Here is a 19,027-nt window from a genome sequence, read left to right on the forward strand (position 1 = left end):
ACCCTGAAGGTGGCTGCACAGGTGGATAGAGTGGTCAAGAAGGTGTATGGTATGCTTGCCTTCATCAGATAGGGTATTGAGTATAAGAGCTGGCAGGTCATGTTAAACTTGTACAAGAATTTGGTTCGGCTGCATTAAGAGTACTGTGTATAGTTCTAGTCACCACATTACCAAAAGGATGTGGACACTTTGGAGAGGATGCAGAGGTGGTTTACGAGGATGTTGCCTGGTATGGAAGGTGCTAGCTATGAAGAGAGGTTGAGTAGGTTAGGATTGTTTTCGTTAGAAAAAAGGAGATTGAGGGGGGACCTGATTGAGGTCCACAAATTCATGAAGGGTATAGACAGGGTAGATAAGCTTTTTCCCAGGGTGAAGAATTCAGTAATGAGAGGTCATGCTTTTAAGGTGAGAGGTGAAAAGTTTAAGGGGGATACACGCGGAGAGTACTTTACACAGAGGGTGGTGGGTGTCCGGAAAGCGTTGCCAGTAGAGGTGGTAGAGGCAGGCACAGTAGATTCATTTAAGGTGCATCTGACAGATGCATGAGTAGGTGGGGAGCAGAGGGCCACAGATGCTTAGGAATTGGGTGATAGGTTTAGGCAGTGGATTTGGATCGGCACAGGCTTGGAGGGCCGAAGGGCCTATTCGTGGGCTATAAATTTTCTTTGTTCTTTATCCTCGCAATCTTCAGCCAGAATTGCCAAGTGGATGATCCATCTCAGCCTCCTCCAGAGGTTCCCAGCATCACAGAGCCCAGTCTTCAGCCAATTCAATTCACTCCATCTGACATCAAGAAACAGTTGGTGGCACTAGATACTGCAAAGGCTATGTACCCGACAACATTTCAACAATAGTAATGCAAGAAGTGTAACAGGTAAAGTGATGAGTTTAGAGTCTAGATTAATACATGGGACTACAATGTTGTAGCTATTACAAAAACGTGGTTGAGAGAAAGGCTGGACTGGCAGCTCAGTGTTCCAGATTTTGATATTTCAGGCATGATGGAAAGGGGTGGGGGAATTACATTACTGACCAAGTTAATGTCACAGCTGCAAATATGGGAGGACATCTTGGAGGGCTCATCCAGCAAGGCAGTATGGGTAGAAGTTAGGAATAAGGAAGGTGCAATCACTATGATGGTGTTATACTCTTGGCCTCCCAGTGACCAGCAGGAGATAAGGGAACAGATAAGAACAGATTATGGAAAGCTGTAAAAACAACAAATTGGTTGGAGTGAGTGATTTTAACTTCCCCAATATTGCCTGGGACTCCCCTGGTGCCAGAGGTTTAGATAGACCAGAATTTGTTTGGTGCATCCAGGAGGGTTTTTTGAAAGAATATGTAGAGGGAAGGGCCAATATTAAACCTTGTGTTGGGGAATGAGCTTGGCCAGATGATCAAAGTTTCAGTGAGGAGCATTTTGGGAACAGTGTGGGTAGAAGTTAGGAATAAGGAAGGTGCAATCACTATGATGGTGTTATACTCTTGGCCTCCCAGTGACCAGCAGGAGATAAGGGAACAGATATATGAACAGATTATGGAAAGCTGTAAAAACAACAAATTGGTTGGAGTGAGTGATTTTAACTTCCCCAATGTTGCCTGGGACTTCCCTGGTGCCAGAAGCTTAGATAGGCCAGAATTTGTTTGGTGCATCCAGGGGACGTTTTTGAAACAATATGTAGAGGAAGGGGCAATATTAGACCTTGTGTTGGAGAATGAGCTTGGCCAGCTGATCAAAGTTTCAACGGGGGAATATTTTGGAAACAGTGATCATAATTCCATAAGATATCAGTGTATTATGAATTAGGCTACGACTGGTCCTCAGGTGAAAATGCTAAACTAGGGGAAGGCTAATTACAACAGGATTAAGTGGCAAGTGGAGAAATTAGATTGGCGTCAGGTGTTCGAGGGCACATTCACATCTGACATATGGGAGTCTTTTAAAGGCCAGCTTATCAGAGTTCAAGACCAGGATATTCCTGTGAGGATGAAAGATAAGGATGGCAAGGTTCAGGAACCCTGGTGACAAGAGATATTGAAAGATAAGTCAAAAAGTAAAGCACGTGTAAGGTTTAAGAAACTGGCATCTACAAAACTTCTTTGAAGATGTTGCTAGTAGAGTTGATGAGGGGGAGTCAGTGGATATGGTTTATTCGATCTTTCAGAAGGTGTTTGATAAGACTCCATATAAGAGCTTAGTATAAAATTCATTCGCATGAGATTGGCAATCGTGCACTGGCATGGAGAGAGAGCTGGTTGGCAGATTGGAAGCACAGAGTAGGAATACATGGGCTCTGTCTGAGTGGCATTGAGTGAATAGTGGGGAACTGTAGAGATCAGTGCCATGACCCAGCTATTCACAATATATATTAATGATTTAGACGAGGGAATTAAATGTAGCACCTCAAAACTTGCAGATGACACAAAGCTGGGTGGGAGGGTGGGCTGTGAGGAAGATGCAGAGATGTTTCTATGTCATTTGGACAGGCTGAGTGGGCACATGCATAGCAGGTGCTGTTTAATGTGGATAAATGCGAGATTATTGACTTTGAGAACAAAAACAGGAAGGTGGACTATTATCTGAATGGTATTAAATTGGGAGTGGGGGCGGTGTTCAATAAGAACTCGGTTTCCTCGTACACCAGCTGCTGGAGGTGCAGCAGGCGGTGAAGAAGGCAAATGGGTTATTGGCCTTTATAGTGAGAGAATTCAAGTACAGGAGCAGGAATGTCTTGCTGCAATTTTACAGGGGCCTTGGTAAGACCACACCTGGAGGATTGTGTGCAGTTTTGGTCTCCTTATCTGATGAAGTATGTTCTTGCTATAGAGGGATGGTGAAACTGACATATGAGGAGGGATTGAGTTGGTTAGCATTGTATTCACTGGAGTTGATAAGAATGAGGGGGGATCTCTTAGAAGCCTTTAAAATTCCAACAGGACTAAACAGATTAGATACAGGAAGGATGTTCCTGACCTGGGGAAGTCCAGAACCAGAGGTCACAGTCTAAGGATATGCCGACCAAACATCCCAACCCAATCTAGTCCCACCTGCCAGCACCCAGCCCACATCCCTCCAAACCCTTCCTATTCATATACCCATCCGGATGCCTTTTAAATGTTGTAATTGTACTAGTCAATATCACTTCCTCTGACAGCTCATTCCATATACGCACCACCCTCTGTGTGAAAAAGTTGCCCCTTAGGTCTCTTTTATATCTTTCCCCTCTCACCCTAAACCTATGCCCCCTAGTTCTGGACTCCCCCCACCCCAGGGAAGAGACTTTGTCTATTTATCCTATCCTTCATGATTTTATAAACCTCTATGAGGTCACCCCTCAGCCTCCGATGCTCCAGGGAAAACAGCCCCAGCCTGTTCAGCCTCTCCCTATAGCTCAAATCCTCCAACCCTGGCAATGTCCTTAAATCTTTTCTGAACCCTTTCAAGTTTCACAACATCCTTCAGATAGAAATTCCTACAGATTCAATACTTTAAGGGATTTGGGAACAGTACAGGAAATAGTGTTGAGGTAGATGAACAGCTCTAATCCAGTTGAAGTTTGGAATTGAGAGACAAAATGCATATTCCTGCTCATAGTTCCTAGGCTTTTTTCAAATTTGTTCATGGGACATTCAGAGGGTGGTTGAGAGTCCACCACATTGCTGGAGTACTGAAGTCACATGTAGACCAGTCAGGTAAGGGTGGCCAATTTTCTTCTCTAAAGGACATTAATGAACCTGATGGGATTTTACAACAATCAACAATGATTGTATCATCACCATTGAGCTAGCTAGATTTTTAAAAACTGAATTCAAACCCATGGCCCTAGAATATTAACCGGGGGTTCTAAATTACTAGTCCAGTGATATTATACTACAGCACTATGTTTACCTACTTCCTGACATCATCTGTGAATGGTCCCAGAACAAAGTCATTTGCTATAATTTTATCCAATCGCATAATCCAGCTGTTGTTTTGTCACTTCCTGCACCAATTGAAATAACTTCCTGTGCCTCTTAATGTGTTGCGAGTTCTCGATCTGTCCTCCTTTTCCTCATGCCTCTGTCTATTCTCACTCAGTGAATACAAGGGGAAGCAGACTGTTCAGTTCATGAGCAGGTCTGATGGAATGGAGGAGGGTGATGGGAAATGTAAAAGGAGAAAAAAAGATCAAAACTCAGGTTCTGGCTTATTTTAGTTAGAAGCAGCTGTGTAATTAAAGTCTGCTATTAGTGGAAAAATCTCATAAATTATTGACTAAATAAAACCTCTCTCAAGGCTCAGCTACCTATCAGGATCCTGCCAAACTAAACACAGCTCAGGAATATTTTCAAGCCAGGGTGAAGCGTACGGACACAGCAAGAGACCACAACAAAATCCAGAGAGAGAGAAAGACAGACAGAAAGAGAGAAAGTGATAGGTGGAGAATAGGATTGAGGGGGCCAGAGAAATAGAAGCAGTGAAATACAGAAACTAGGAGCAGGAGTAGGCCATTCAGCCCTTTCAGCCGGTTCTGCTATTCAATATGAATAGCACCGTAGGTGGCACAGTGGTTAGCACTGCTGCCTCACAGCGCCAGAGACCCGGGTTCAATTCCCGCCTCAGGCGACTGACTGTGTGGAGTTTGCACGTTCTCCCCGTGTCTGCGTGGGTTTCCTCCCACAGTCCAAAGATGTGCAGGTCAGGTGAATTGGCTATGCTAAATTGCCCGTAGTGTTAGGTAAAGGGTAAATGTAGGGGTATGGGTGGGTTGTGCTTCGGCGGGTCAGTGTGGACTTGTTGGGCCGAAGGGCCTGTTTCCACACTGTAATGTAATGTAATCTAATCTAAATAAAAATCTAAAATAACTGATCTGGTTCAAAATGTTCTACTGCATATCCTAAGACTGTGTTCCCTGGTTCTAGACTTCCCAACCAATGGAACATTCTCCCTGCATCTTGCATGTCCAGCCATAGAGGAGTCATAGAGATACACAGCATGGAAAACAGTTAGAATTTTATACGTTTCAATCAGATACCCTTTTGTCCTTCCAAACTCTCGTGAATTCAGGTCCAGTCTCCTCACAGAACAATCTGCAATTCCTGCTTTCAACTGCACTCCCTTTACTGTCCATGTTCAGGTAGGAAAACGAAAGCTGTACACAATATTCCTGGTGTGGTCTCACCAAGGTCCTATACAATTGCAGTAGGACATCCCTATTTCTGAACTCAAATCCTCTTGAAATGAAGGCCACCACACCATTTGCCTTGTTTGCTTGTTGCTCCTCCCTGTCTACTTTCACTGATTGGTGTACAAGTACATCCAAATCTCTTTATACACTTCCCAAAATATCAACATTTAAACAATTCTCTGCCTTTCTGTTTTTCACACCAAAGTGTCTAAATTCACATTTAGCCACACTGTTCTGCAGCTGCCATGGGGCCACTCATTCACCATCTTGAAGCCTCTTTGCAGTCTCCTCATAATCACACCCAATTGTGTTTCATCAGTAAACTTGGAATGGATGAATTTGGTTTCATCATCCGTGTCATTAGATATATCATGAGTAGCTGTGATCCAAGCACTGATCATTGTGATACACCCCTCATCACTGCCTGCTACTTGGAAAAAAGACTCATTTATCTCAATCCTCGTTTCCTGTCTGTCCACCAATTCTCCAAACAGCTCACTATTTTATGTGGGACCTTATCAAACATCTTCTCAAATTCAAATACATCTCACCCACTGGTTTTCCTTTATCAAATCTACTTGTTACAAACTCAAAACCTCCAGCAAATTTGTTAAGCATGGTTTGGAGATATATTGTTTCTTCACTAGTTTCACCACTATCCCAGAGCTTCTCTCCTAACAACACAGCGGCTGTCACTGTCCCTGCCCTTGTCCTTATCCCTGCCTCTGTCCCTGTATCTGTTCCTGCCCTTGTCCCTATCCCTGTCTCTGTTCCTGCCCTTGTCCCTATCCCTGTCCTTGTCCCTATCCCTGTCTCTGCCGTTGTCCCTGTCCCTGCCCTTGTCCCTATCCCTGTCTCTGTCCCTATCCCTGTCTCTGCCCTTATCCCTGTCCCTGCCCTTATCCCTGTCTCTGTCCCTGCCCTTGTCCCTGTCCCTATCCCTGTCCCTGCCCTTGTCCCTATCCCTGTCCCTGTCCCTGTCCATCCGCACTTTCTCCATGACAATCAGAGGTGGGTCATAAATGTTGGTCTTGCTTGTGGTGTCCACACCCCATCACCAAATAAAGAAAATAACTGTAAAAAAAGTTTTTTTCAAGCTTTCCAACTTTTATTCATCAGGATATTTGACAAGAATACCAATTCAAGGGAAACCATTTATACTGCATGGGAGGACGGTAATGTTTGTTTTGCAAGAAGGCTGACTGGCAGAGGCCGTTGACATGGAGAAAACATTCAGAAATGCTGATTGACTGTTAACTGCCAGACTTTGTTTAAATTTTAAGCCGAGCAGATTGATTTTGGTCAGGGTGTTGCTTTTACAAATAAACCAGTAAATGGCTATCACCTGTTTTGTTGGCCTGGAGCAGGTGGAGCATGTGTATGTGTTCCCTCTGTCTGCAAAGGACCAAGTTCTGTGCATTAATAAATGTAACTTTTAATATCTGCAACTATACCATTCTGGAAGCCTGACTGACAATCACCAATCAGTCTTTGGTAATTCTGAAATACAGAGAGAAATGTTCTGATCAGGGAAGCTGTTATCCTGCAGGGGTGGCTTAGATCTGCCCCATTTCAGCACCACATTTTCTCAGTGAACAAGTGGCTCGGGCCCTATTTATGAAACAGTCAATGAGGCCATTCTTATAGCAGGAGCACTGTAGCAGATCCAGTGTGTTACTGAGCAGTGAGCTTTGTGGTCAGCAGCTGTAGACAACCTCTGGCTGATTCCTCAGCCAGGACATCAAGGATAGAGGGCTGGTTAGACTTCTCCATGTCAATGTGAATTTGAGAACAGGGAGAGTCCATTAAGACGTGAGATTCATAGATCATAGAATCCTTATAGTGTGGAAACAGGCCCTTCGACCCAACAAGTCCACATCGACCCTCTGAAGAGTAACCCATCCAGACCCATTCCCCTACCCCTATTACTCTACGTTTACTCCTGACTAATGTACCACACCTACACATCCCTGAACATTATGGGACAATTTGCCTTAACCTGCACATCTTTCACTGTGGGAAGAAACCGGAGCACCCAGAGGAAACCCTCGCCGACTCGAGGGGAAGAATGTGCAAACTCCACACAGACACTCACCCCTATGTGGAATCGAAGCTGGGTCCCTGGCGCCGTGAGGCAGCGGTGCTAACCACTAAGCTATATGAGGAAATTCTCACATACAGTTTCAAATATGACTGTGCCTGCTCAGATCCAAGACACATTTAAACACAGCAATTAAAAACGAGCAGGCACATAAAACTTAAAGGATCAAGGCAATATATATAATTGGTAAATGTAAGAGTGCTGAGCAAAATAGATTTTTGTTGATTTTTTAAAAATCATCTTTTTAATTGCATACACATAGAATGAGAAAAATTGGGGTGAGCATGGACAATTGGCAGTTAATGATAGATTGTTGGGGTGTTCACAAACTCATTATTCAAATGTAGCAAATATATCGTCTACATATCGGAAATGTGCCAATTACAGGAGGGTAGGTGGCATCCATTAAAGACACAATTCTTACAGAATCCAACAAACATTTTTGCAAGAGCTCAGCAAAGTGGAAAATCCCATCCATTCAGCATTTTTGAAGAAGAGTCATACTGGACTTGAAGTATTAAATGTGATTGTCGCTGCACAGACACTGCCAGTCCGACTGCAGCTCTCCAGCAGCCTGTGTGTGTATGTTATCTACCTTGGTGTTGTTGAAACTGAACATAACTGAGTGAGTTGCTGAGTTCATACATTCAATGAATGGTGATTCACACCCTGACTGGTCTTGATTATTGAGCACAGACATTTCTAGTTTCTTCAAGCAGTGAAAGGACTGGCAACTGGAGTTAATGACAAAGGTGACCAGCACCTTCCTGCTCTGTGCTCTATGCCACTCTTAAAGCCCTGGAGACTGGTTCTTCATTCTTGAGATGAAGCTGTCTGAGGCTGAGCCACCCCTAAGGATCCTGAAGATGTTTATGGTGAGCTGCCTTTGTGAACTGTTGCAGTTGAGACTGTAAGCTCAGTAACCACTTCTCAATGTATTCTACCATCTTCAGTGATCTGTGCTCCCAGCTCCCTCTGCTCCTGCTCCCCCTTTAGAATTGTATTCCCTATTGTATATTGTCTTTCAATGTTCTTTCAAACAAACTGTATCACCTCACACTTCCCTGTATTGATCCTCATCTGCCACCTATCCACCCACTGCACCAACTTGCCAATGTCCTCCTCAGATCACAATTCTTGCATCTCATGATCCCAGCTGATGGGGATATGGACAAGCCTAATACAGAGTGAACCTGAATTGACAGACCATCAATTTTGCAATTGGTTACCATGGTTACTGCAACAGTCTGCCACCAAACATTTTCACAAGAGATTGCCAATGTACTTTACATTGCCAGGCAATAGTGAGGACTGCAGATGCTGGAGATTAGAATGGAATGTGGTGCTGGAAAGGCACAGGTCAGGCAGCATCTGAGGAGCAGGAGAATCGACGTTTTGGGCAAAGCTCCTCATCAGGAGTGAGGCCCCCTTTAAATTGCTCCCTGCACAGCAAGATCCTGATCATTAATAAATATCAGGAAAAGCAAGGATTCCAATATTGTCCCCTGGGGAAGACCATCACAAACCTGCCTCCTGCCTGAACAATTATGTTTTGACCAGAACTCAGTTTCCTATCACTCAACGAATTATGGAAGCAAGTAGTTAATGTCCCATTCATTCCATGTTCCCCAGGGAGCAGTACATTCCAAGTAAACCTAGCCAATGAGATGACAATGCTTTAATCCCTCTCCTGTTCAAAAACAATTCACAACTACATCCCTGAGCATCTCTAATCTCCAGGCAAATTCACTCCAAGGTTCCATTGATGGTGATCAGCGGTGGCATGATGACCACAGCACTAACCTTTGGATCTGGATGTCACTGTTGCACATGGACTTCAGAAAAGAAACTGAAAAGACAATTCAAAGGAATGCTGTCCCTGACTCAGATCACTCACTCCTGATCCAATACAGATTCATTGTTCCAGATCCCACCTGGGCCACTTGCTCATTCTCCTCCAGATCATTCCAGAATCCCATACAGACAGTTCTTGCCCAATTCCATCAGAAAACTCTTCCAATTTCATAATTGTACTGCATCACAATGCCACAAGAGTCACTTTGCCAAACTCATTGAAATGGCTGACCCAGAATTCCATCCAGAATGCTCACTTCCAGTCTCATTCCTAGTGCCCACTCAGAATCCCATCCAGACATCACTGCTCTGTCTGTGGATTGATAGCCAATTGCTATCCTCTGTTCTATGTCCCAGGAGCAGGCCAACAAAGAGTTAAAGCAAAGGGCCTCCAACAAATAGAATTTACAACTAAACTAGGGGAGCATGATTAGTCAGGTGATGGTTGTAATAATTAAGCTTCAAATAAATCTAAAGCTAATGTGACCTGTTACTGCTTTAACTGTCACCTGATGCAGCTAATTCCCCAAAACATGCTGTGGATCATCATGGGAGCTTCAAGAAGATAAATGAAACAGAGGCCTACAAGTTAAAAGGGAAACACGCAATACTTTCTGACAACTGAGGCATTGATAGAAACATTGAATATTGCAGCAGGAGTAGGCCATTTGGTCCTTCGAGGCAAAAGTGAGGGCAGCAGGTGCTGGAAACCAGAGTTTAGATCCGAGTGGAGCTGGAAAAGCGCAGCAGGCCAGGCAGTATCCGAGGAGCAGGAAAATCGATGTTTCAGGCAAAAGCTCTTCTTCAGGAATAGAACTATTCCTGATGAAGGGCTTTTGCCAGAAATGTTGATTTTCCTGCTCCTCGGATGCTGCCTGACCTGCTGTCCTTTTCCAGCACCACACGGATCTAAACATTTGGTCCTTTGAGCCTGCTCCATTATTCAATGTGATTATGGCTGATCATCCAACTCAGTCCCCTATTCCTGCTTTTCCCCCATACCCTTTAATCCTTTTTACCCTCAGAACTATACCCACCTCCTTCTTGAAAACACAATGTTTTGGCCTCAGCCACTTTCTGTACCAGTGAATTCCATGTGCTCACCACTCTCTGGGTGAAGAAATTTCTCATCTCAGTCCTAAATGGCCTACCCTACAGTTTTAGACTGTGACCCTTGTGAAATCCCAGGACATTGGAAACATCTTTCTTGTAATTACCCCCTCTCATCTTGTTGAAATGCTGTAGATTTTATGAAATTCCCCCTTCATTCTTCTAAACTCTAGTGAATATCACCCTCTCAGTCTCTCTACATACATCAGTCTAGCTGTCCCAGGAATCAGTCTGGTAAACCATTGTTACACTCCTTTGATACCAGAACATCCTTCCTTGGATAAGGAGATAAACTGTACACAATATTCTAGGTGCAATGTCACCAATGGCCAGTACAATTGCAGTAAGACAGTCCTACTCCTGTATGCGAATCCTCACTATGAAGGCCAACATACTATTTGCCTTCTTCAGCAACTGGTGTAGAAGGACACCAAGGTCTTGGTACACCTCTTCATTTCCCAATCTATCACCGTTAAGATAATTCTGACACTTTGTTTCCTGTCTGACAACCAATTTTCCATCCATCTCAACCCAGTATCCCTAATTCCATACGCATTAATTTGACACAATAATTTCCTATGCAGGACTTTGCTGAAAGCTTTCTGAAAGTCCAAAAAAATCACATCCACTGGCTCCTCCTCATCATTTTACCTAGTACATTGTCAAAGAATTTCAGTAGAGGGTGTAGGTTTGCTCACTGAGGAAGGTTCATTTTCAGATGTTTAATCACCATACAACGTAACATCTTCAGTGAGCCTCCAGACAAAGCATTACTGATGATTCCTGCTTTCTATTTATGTGTTTGGGTTTCTTTGGATTGCTGTTGTCATTTCCTGTGGTGATGTCATTTCCTGTTCTTTTTCTCAGGGGGTGGTAAATGCAGTCCAAGTCAATTGGGTAGAGTTGATAGAGTTCCGGTTGGAATGCTATGCTTCTAGCTTCTACAAGAAATCAACACATACGGATCAAATATTGAACTACAGAAGCAATCATCCCAACACCCACAAACGAAGCTGCATCAGAATATTATTCCAATGAGCCACCAAACACTGCAGCACAGAGGAACTATGCAGCACAGAGGAAAATCACTCATAAAGTGTATTCAAAAAGAACGGGTAACCAATGACACAGTCCACAGATTTCTCAGCATCAAATCCACACAAGCAGACAAAACATGTACAGAACCCCTAGCCACTCTCTCCTACATCAAAGACATTTCGGAAATGTCTGCCAGACTACTCAGACCCTTGGTAGCCCATGGTAGCCCACAAACCCACCAACACACTAAAACAGCAGCTAATGAACTTGAAAGACCCTATACAGACAACAAGCAAAACTAATGTCATTTACAAAATACCGTGCAAGGACCACAACAAACACAACATTAGACAAACAGGCAAAAAACTAGCCACCAGCATACATGATCATCAACTAGCCACAAAACGACATGACCCTCTCTCACTAGTATCCTTATATACAAATGAGGAAGGACACCACTTTGACTGGGACAACACATCCATCCTAGGACAAGCCAAACAGAGACATGCACGAGAATTCCTAGAAGCATGGTATTCCAACTGGAACTCTATCAACAAACACATTGACTTGGATCCCATTTACCACCCCCTGAGAAAAAGAACAGGAAATGACATCACCACAGCAAATGACATAATCAACCCTAAGAAACCCAAACATGTAAACAGAAAGCAGGAATCATCAGCAGTGCTTTGTCTGGAGGCTCACTGATTATGTCACCTACAATGCTGATGAAACATCTGAAAATGAACCTTCCAGCTCAGTGAATAAACCTACATCGAGAACCTCTTCCTAAGCTACAAATCTTCTCAAAACTCACTAATTCTAGTAGATTTGTCACGCATGATTTCCCTTTCATAATACTTTGCTGACTTTGTACAATTCTGTTTTCTAAATGCTCTGTTATTAAATGTTTTATAATGAATTCCAGCATTTTCCCCTTTACCAATTTAAGGCTTACTGGTCTATAATTTCCAGTTTTCTCTCTACCTTCTTGTTAAATAGTGGGATTGACTTTCAGCAGGATGTTACTCATGCCCCCCCCCCTACACATTAACAGTACAGAGGTGGAACGAGTGGAGAGTGTCAGGCTCCTGGGAGTGGTCATCAACAATGGGCTTTCCTGGACTTTTCACGTGGATGCACTGGTTACAAAGGCTCAACAACATCTCTTCTTCCTCAGGCAGCTGAGGAAATTTGCCATGACGGTGAATACCCTTGCCAACCTTTATAGGTATGCCATCGAGAGCATTCTGTCTGGATGTATCACTACCTGGTATGGCAACTGTACCATTCAAGATCGGAGACAGTTACAGAGAGTGGTGAACTCGGCCCGGACAATCACAAAGGCCAACCTCCCATCTACAGAATCCATCTACCAGGCCCACTGTCAAGGAAAGGCCACCAGCATTCTCAAAGATCCATCCCGCCCTGGCAATGTTTTTCTACAACCTCTACCATCAGGGAGAAGGTACAGAAGCCTGAACACATGCACCAGTTCGGTTTCGAAACAGTTTCTACCCTACTGTTGTTAGAATACTGAATGGACTCACAAACTCTTAGGATTTGCCAGTACCTGTGGTTTTGTTTTTGCCGCTGTTTACCTATTATTTACTATCGATGCGACTTAACTCTGATCTGCCTGTATTGCTCGCAAGACAAAGCTTTTCACTGTGTCTCGGTACACGGGATAATAGATTCAATTCAATTCAATCCATTACTTCAGCTGCTATCAGAACTGTCCCAGAGTGTCTAAAAACATGAAACAGTTCGACTGCATTGTGACTATGATTTTATTTCTGGACATCAGGAGGAGGTGAGACTTTGTAGAATGTTCAGAAGAGATTTGCTCAAATGGCTCCACGGCTCAGGGATTACACAGAAGCTGAACAAGCAAGACGCCTGACGGGCACATGCCAGTCAGATTAGAATCATACAAGTCTACAACATAGAAAAAGGCCCTTCAGCCCATTGAGCCTGTGCCAGTAAAAAACAATCATCTAACTATTCCAATTCCATGTTCCAGCCCTTGGCCTATAGCCTGATATGCCTTGGCACTGCAAACGCACATCTAAATAGTTCCTCAAGATTCTCAAGGTTTCTGCCTCTCAAACTCTCCCAAAGACAAACAAAAAACTGCAGATGCTGAAATCCAAGGTGGATAAGCAGGAGATTGGGAGAACACAGCAAGGCAGGCAGCATCAGGAGGGAGAGGGACACAGCAAGGCAGGCAGCATCATGAGCGAGAGGGACACAGCAAGGCAGGCAGCATCAGGAGGGAGAGGAACACAACAAGGCAGGCAGCATCAGGAGGGAGAGGGGCATTGCACGGCGGGCAGCTTCAGGAGGGAGGGGTACACAGCAATGCAGGCAGTATCAGGAGGCTGGGGGAACACAGCAAGGAAGACAGTATCAAGTCCTGAAGAAGGGTTACACCTGAAATGTCTACTTCTCCATCTCCTGATGATGCCTGTCTTGCTATGATCCTCTCCCTCCTGATGCTGCCTGGCCTACTGCTTGTCTTCCACCCTTACAGGCCGTGAGTTCCAGATTCTCACCTCCCTCGGGGTGAAAAAGTGTTTCCTCACATCCCTTCTAAACCTCCCAACCATCATTTATATCGACATTCCCTGGCATTGATCCCTCCATCAAGGGTAAAAGTTTCTTCCTGTCTACCCGACCTATACTCCTCATTATTTTATACATCATAATCATGTTCTCCTCAGTCACCTCTGTTGTAAGGAAAACAACTCCAATCTGTCCAATCTTTCTTCATCACCGAAAGTCTGCAGCCCAGGCAACATCCAGGTAAATCTCCCTCTGCATCCTCTCCAGTGCTATCACATCTCTCCTCTAATGTGGATCCCAGAACAGCACACAGTATCTCACCGCGAGGTGGCCCCAGATGTGACCAGCAGCTTTAGCAGATTAGGAACAGTTGCCAACATTAATAACAACTACAAGAGCAGCCTACCTCATAAAGAATGGTCTCTTCACAAATCAGCAAAGTTGGAACACGTGAAACTCTCCCCAATTCTCCAACAGATCAAATCTGATGACTATCCAGCATCTGACACAGAAAATGTCAACAACTGACCATCTCCTGAAACTTCAATCAGCTGGATACATTATCTGATGAAGGGAGTTAAATCAGAGCCTATTAAAGAAATGACCCTTCGCCTTCCCTACCCCTAGTGAAAAAGTCCTAACTTCAGGTAGAATACCACCAGAATGTTCGGGCCACGTTCAGATTCTTCATCCAGAAAATTGAAGAAGGCACGAGTTTCAATGAGATGTTTCTGATCTTTCGCACAGAATCAGCTAAAACTAAGCATCGTGCCTTGGAAATATATCACTGTTACTACAGTGTCCCTGGGTCAAAATCCTGGAATTCCCTTCCTCAGTGTATTGTGGGCACATGGACTGCAGCGGTTCAAGAAGGCAACTCATCACCACCTTCTTAAGGGGCGACTAGGGATGGGCAATATATGCTGGGACCAGCCAGTGATGCTCACACCTCATGAATGAATACTCAAGAAGTCAGTGCTTTCTGAAGTCATTAGGATTATTTTGGACAATACAAATGTGCATTTATATAACACTTTCAATACAAATAAGTTCCTAAACCATTTCACAGGAGCAATATAAACAAAATTGGATCCCAAGTTGGACAAAGATATATTTGAAACAACTCAAAAAATGGGGTCAAAGGTTTGAAGGAATTTATAATGGAAGAGAGTAAGGTGGCAAAGTGCTGGTGTTAGGGAGCAATTGCCAGAGTTTAGGGTCCAGATGAATATATGGAAACCAGAGGTGACAATAATTAAAATCAGGATATTTATGAGATCAGAATTGGATAGGAGTTTTTAGGGTTTGGAGACAGAGCCTGGATACTGGGGGATATTTAAAGGGGACTGTTTCCAATTGGGCCATAAATGTTCAACTCCAATCCCTAAAATCTCAAACAATTTGTCAAGACTTAAGTATCAGTGAAATTAAAAGAATTTGAATATGAACGAATCCCAGTCTCATCTGTTTTTCGTTGCTACAAGGACCACATTAGAACTTTTTTTATTATGAATAGCACAGAAAGCCAGACAAGAACTAAGTTAAGCATTTGTTCCTTACCACCCTGAAGGGCCTGGCTCAAACTATATATAGCACTGCAGTGTTGAAGTGGTTAATGAGGATGGTTTCAATCATTAAAAGAAGATGGGGCTTACAAGTGTGGAGCAGCTGAAACACAGGCTATTCCCTCTGCTACAATCAACAGTTTAATGAGAGAAGTGATGAATGTGTTTGGACACAGGATGAGGGGTTAATATAGGTTCGAGCTGAGTCACAGCAACAACTGTACACACGTGCGCACACATGTACACACTCACAGCATCACATGCTCACAATTAAACAAATACACATAGACCTTGATATGGTGCAGGCAATAACAGGCTGGACATCCTTCCTCAGGGGAAATAGCAGGAGATCACTGAAGAAGTCAATAGTTAATTCCCAAGCATTGGGAATTCGAGAAAAGACTCAATTCCCATATCAAATTTGTCAAAGTAAGGATTCCGGTCTCCTACTCCATGCTCTCACTCCAACCTCACTATTCACAATAACATGAAACCAGAAATAAAATAATAGCACAGAAAGAGGCCACTTGACCCATCATGTCTACGCTCACTTTGACCCAACTCTCTAGTTCTTGGGTTGTCACTCTGTAGGTTACAACAATTTAAATTATTTCCAATAACTTTTTTGTTCCAGCATTTGTGCCTCCCACCCTTTTCAGGCAGTGAAATCCAAACTCCATCATTATCTGGGTGGACAGATTGCTCCATCTCCCTCCCTTGAATTCTTCTGCTGATTGAAACCTGCCTTATTGGCCTTTCTGCTGAAGGAAGTACAGTAGTTTTCTTCTGTCAACATTACCCAGTCTCCTCATCGTTTACACTCCAACTAACCATTCCCTCATCCTCATCTGCCCAAAAACAACAGCCACAGCCAATCAAGTCTTTCCTCATCACTACAATTCTCCAACCTGCAACATTCTCTGGAAATCTCATCCGTTTGCTCAAGTGTGTTCAGATGTTTCCTGTAACAAGATGACCAGAACAGTACTCTAGCTGTAACCTAATAAGTGTATGAAATTATTCCAGAAGTTCCCTGTTCTTATTTTCTATTCTTTGTCTGATAAATGGAAGAATTCTGTATTCCTCCTCAATTACTATGGAGAGAATCACACCAGGCCCTGAGGAATGTGGGCTATAGTGGGATTTTGGGCAGATTCAGGCGAGAAATCTGGAGGGATATATTGACATCAGCATCTCTCTCCGTCTTTTACTTTTCAGAAGCGATGTGGGAAGATTCTTGCTCAGTTGCAGTGAGTTGACAGGTTGACAGTTGCACCTTGCCTCATTAATATTTACCAAATATCTTACCAAACTCACCAAACAAGCTTGATGTCAGGAAAATACATTTCCCAGGGCATGAACCATGGGCGCCAGCCACATGGAGCCATTGTCCACAGACATTGAGCTAATGACATGTACCAGTCTTTAAATGCATTCACGGCCAATCTCTGATCCACTTACAGGAAGCTTCTGTGCTTCAATAAGGACCTCAGGCTGCACTGGCCATTCTCAATATAAGTTGTAGCAGGGATACTGTGTACTCAGGAACATGGACCCAGCACGTGGAATGGACCAAGCTACATTTACAGGTGTCAGATCTCACGGTGGGAGAACACTTTGGTGCCAGTAACCACAACCGCCTCACATTTACCATAGCCTTGGAGAAGGAAAGGAGCAGTTACCAAGGGAAGATTTTAATTGGGGAAAAGGGAATTATGATGCTATCAGACAGGAGTTGGGAAGTACAGATTGGGGGCAACTGTTCCACAGAAAGGGCACAGCAGACATGTGGAGACTATTTAAGGAGCAGTTGTTGCGAGTGATGCACAAATTTGTTCCTCTGAGACAGGTAAGAAGGGGTAAGATTAAGGAACATTGGATGACGAGAATAGAGAAGCTGCTTGTCAAAAGGAAGAAGACAGCTTACATAAGGTGGAGGAAGCAAGGACCTAGCACAGCTTTAGAGGATTACAGGTTTGCTAGAAAGGAGCTCAGAAGTGGACTGAGGAGAGCCAGGAGGGGGGCACGAGAAAGGCTTGGCAAAAAGGATTAGGGAGAACCCAGAGGCATTTTGGGTTTTCCCTAATTGAGGAATAAGAAAATGATCAGGGAGAAAGTAGGGCCGATCAGGGACAGCGTAAGGAACTTGTGTGTGGAGTCTGAGCAGATAGGGGAAGCCCTAAATAAGTTTTTTGCTTCAGTTTTCAGTCAGGAAAGGAACCTTGTTGTGAATGAGAACTTTGAGGAGCTGGGATACAGTCTTGACCAGATCAAGATTAATGAAGTTCATGCGCTGGAAATTTTGGCAAAAGTTAAGATTGATACGTCCCCAGGGCCAGACCAGATTTATCCCAGTCTGCTCCAGGAAGTGAGAAAGGAGGTTGCTAAGCTGCTGGCAAAGATCGTTGCCTCCTCACTCTCCACGGGAGTCATACCGGAAGATTGGAAGGAGGCGAATGTTGTTCCTCTTTTCAAGAAGGATAATAGGGAAATCCCTGGCAATTACAGACCAGTCAGTCTTACGTCTGTGGTCAGCAAAGGTTTGGAAAGAATTCTGAGGGATAGGATTTATGACTATTTGGCAAAGCATAGTGTGATTAAAGGCAGTCAGCATGGCTTTGTAAGGGGCAGGTCATGCCTCACAAACCTTATTGAGTCCTTTGAGGAGGTAACAAGACAGGTAGATGAAGGTCGAGCAGTGGATGTGGTGTATATGGACTTCAGCAAGGCATTTGATAAGGTTCCCCATGGTAGGCTCATTCATAAAGTCAGATGGTATGGGACACAGGGAGATTTGGCTATCTGGATTCAGAATTGGCTGGCTGACAGAAGGCAGAGAGTGGTTGTAGATGGAAAGTATTCTGCCTGGAGATCCGTGGTGAGCGGTGTCCCGCAGGGCTCTGTTCTTGGGCCTCTGCTCTTTGTAGTTTTTATAAATGACTTGGATGAGGTGGTTGAGGGGTGGGTTAATAAATTGCCAATGACATAAAGGTTGGAGGTGCTGTTGATAGTATCGAGGGCTACTGCAGGCTGCAGCACCTCATAGACAGGATGCAGAGCTGGGCTGAGAAATGGCAGATAGAGTTCAACCTGGATAAATGAGAAGTGATGCATTTTGGAAGGTGAAACTCAAATGCTGAATATAGGATTAAAAACAGGATTCTTGGCAGTGTGGAGGAACAGAGGGATCTTGGTGTGCAAGTACATAAATCCCTCAAAGTTGCCACCCAAGTGGATAGGGTTGTTAAGAAATCATATGGTGTTTTGGCTTTCATTAACAGGGGAATCGAGTTTAAGAGCCGCGAGGTTTTGCTGCAGCTCTACAAGTCCCTGGTGAGACCACACTTGAAATATTGTGTCCAGTTCTGGTCACCCTACTATAGGAAAGATACAGAGGCTTTGGAGAGGGTGCAAAGAAGGTTTACCAGGATGCTGCCTGGACTGGAGGACTTGCCTTATGAAGGGAGGTTGAATAAACTTGGACTTTTCTCTCTGGAGAGAAGGAGGAAGAGAGGTGACCTGATTGAGGTATACAAGGTAATGAGAGGAATGGAGAGAGTCAATAGCCAGAGATTTTTCCCCAGGGCAGGATTGTCTGGTACGAGGGGTCATAGTTTTAAGATATT

At 43.9% G+C, this 19,027-nt stretch overlaps 1 protein-coding gene and 1 long non-coding RNA gene across 2 annotated transcripts in view; one reads left to right on the top strand and one right to left on the bottom strand.

Annotated features, from left to right (window-relative positions):
- Positions 1-1,277, top strand: part of LOC122551000 — an 18,557-nt gene extending 17,280 nt beyond the window's left edge. The window contains exon 3 of the long non-coding RNA XR_006311986.1: positions 1,112-1,277. This is a non-coding gene — a long non-coding RNA (uncharacterized LOC122551000). The remainder of the gene's footprint in view (positions 1-1,111) is intronic.
- Positions 1-16,213, bottom strand: part of LOC122551097 (protocadherin-16-like) — a 152,359-nt gene extending 136,146 nt beyond the window's left edge. The window contains exons 1-2 of the mRNA XM_043692741.1: positions 16,201-16,213; positions 14,243-14,304 (exon numbers count right to left, since the gene is read on the bottom strand). Coding sequence (XP_043548676.1) covers positions 14,243-14,304; positions 16,201-16,213 — 75 coding nt within the window. The remainder of the gene's footprint in view (positions 1-14,242; positions 14,305-16,200) is intronic.
- Positions 16,214-19,027: the final 2,814 nt, after the last annotated feature.

Source organism: Chiloscyllium plagiosum, chromosome 6 (assembly GCF_004010195.1).
Source record: "Chiloscyllium plagiosum isolate BGI_BamShark_2017 chromosome 6, ASM401019v2, whole genome shotgun sequence".
NCBI lineage: Eukaryota > Metazoa > Chordata > Chondrichthyes > Orectolobiformes > Hemiscylliidae > Chiloscyllium > Chiloscyllium plagiosum.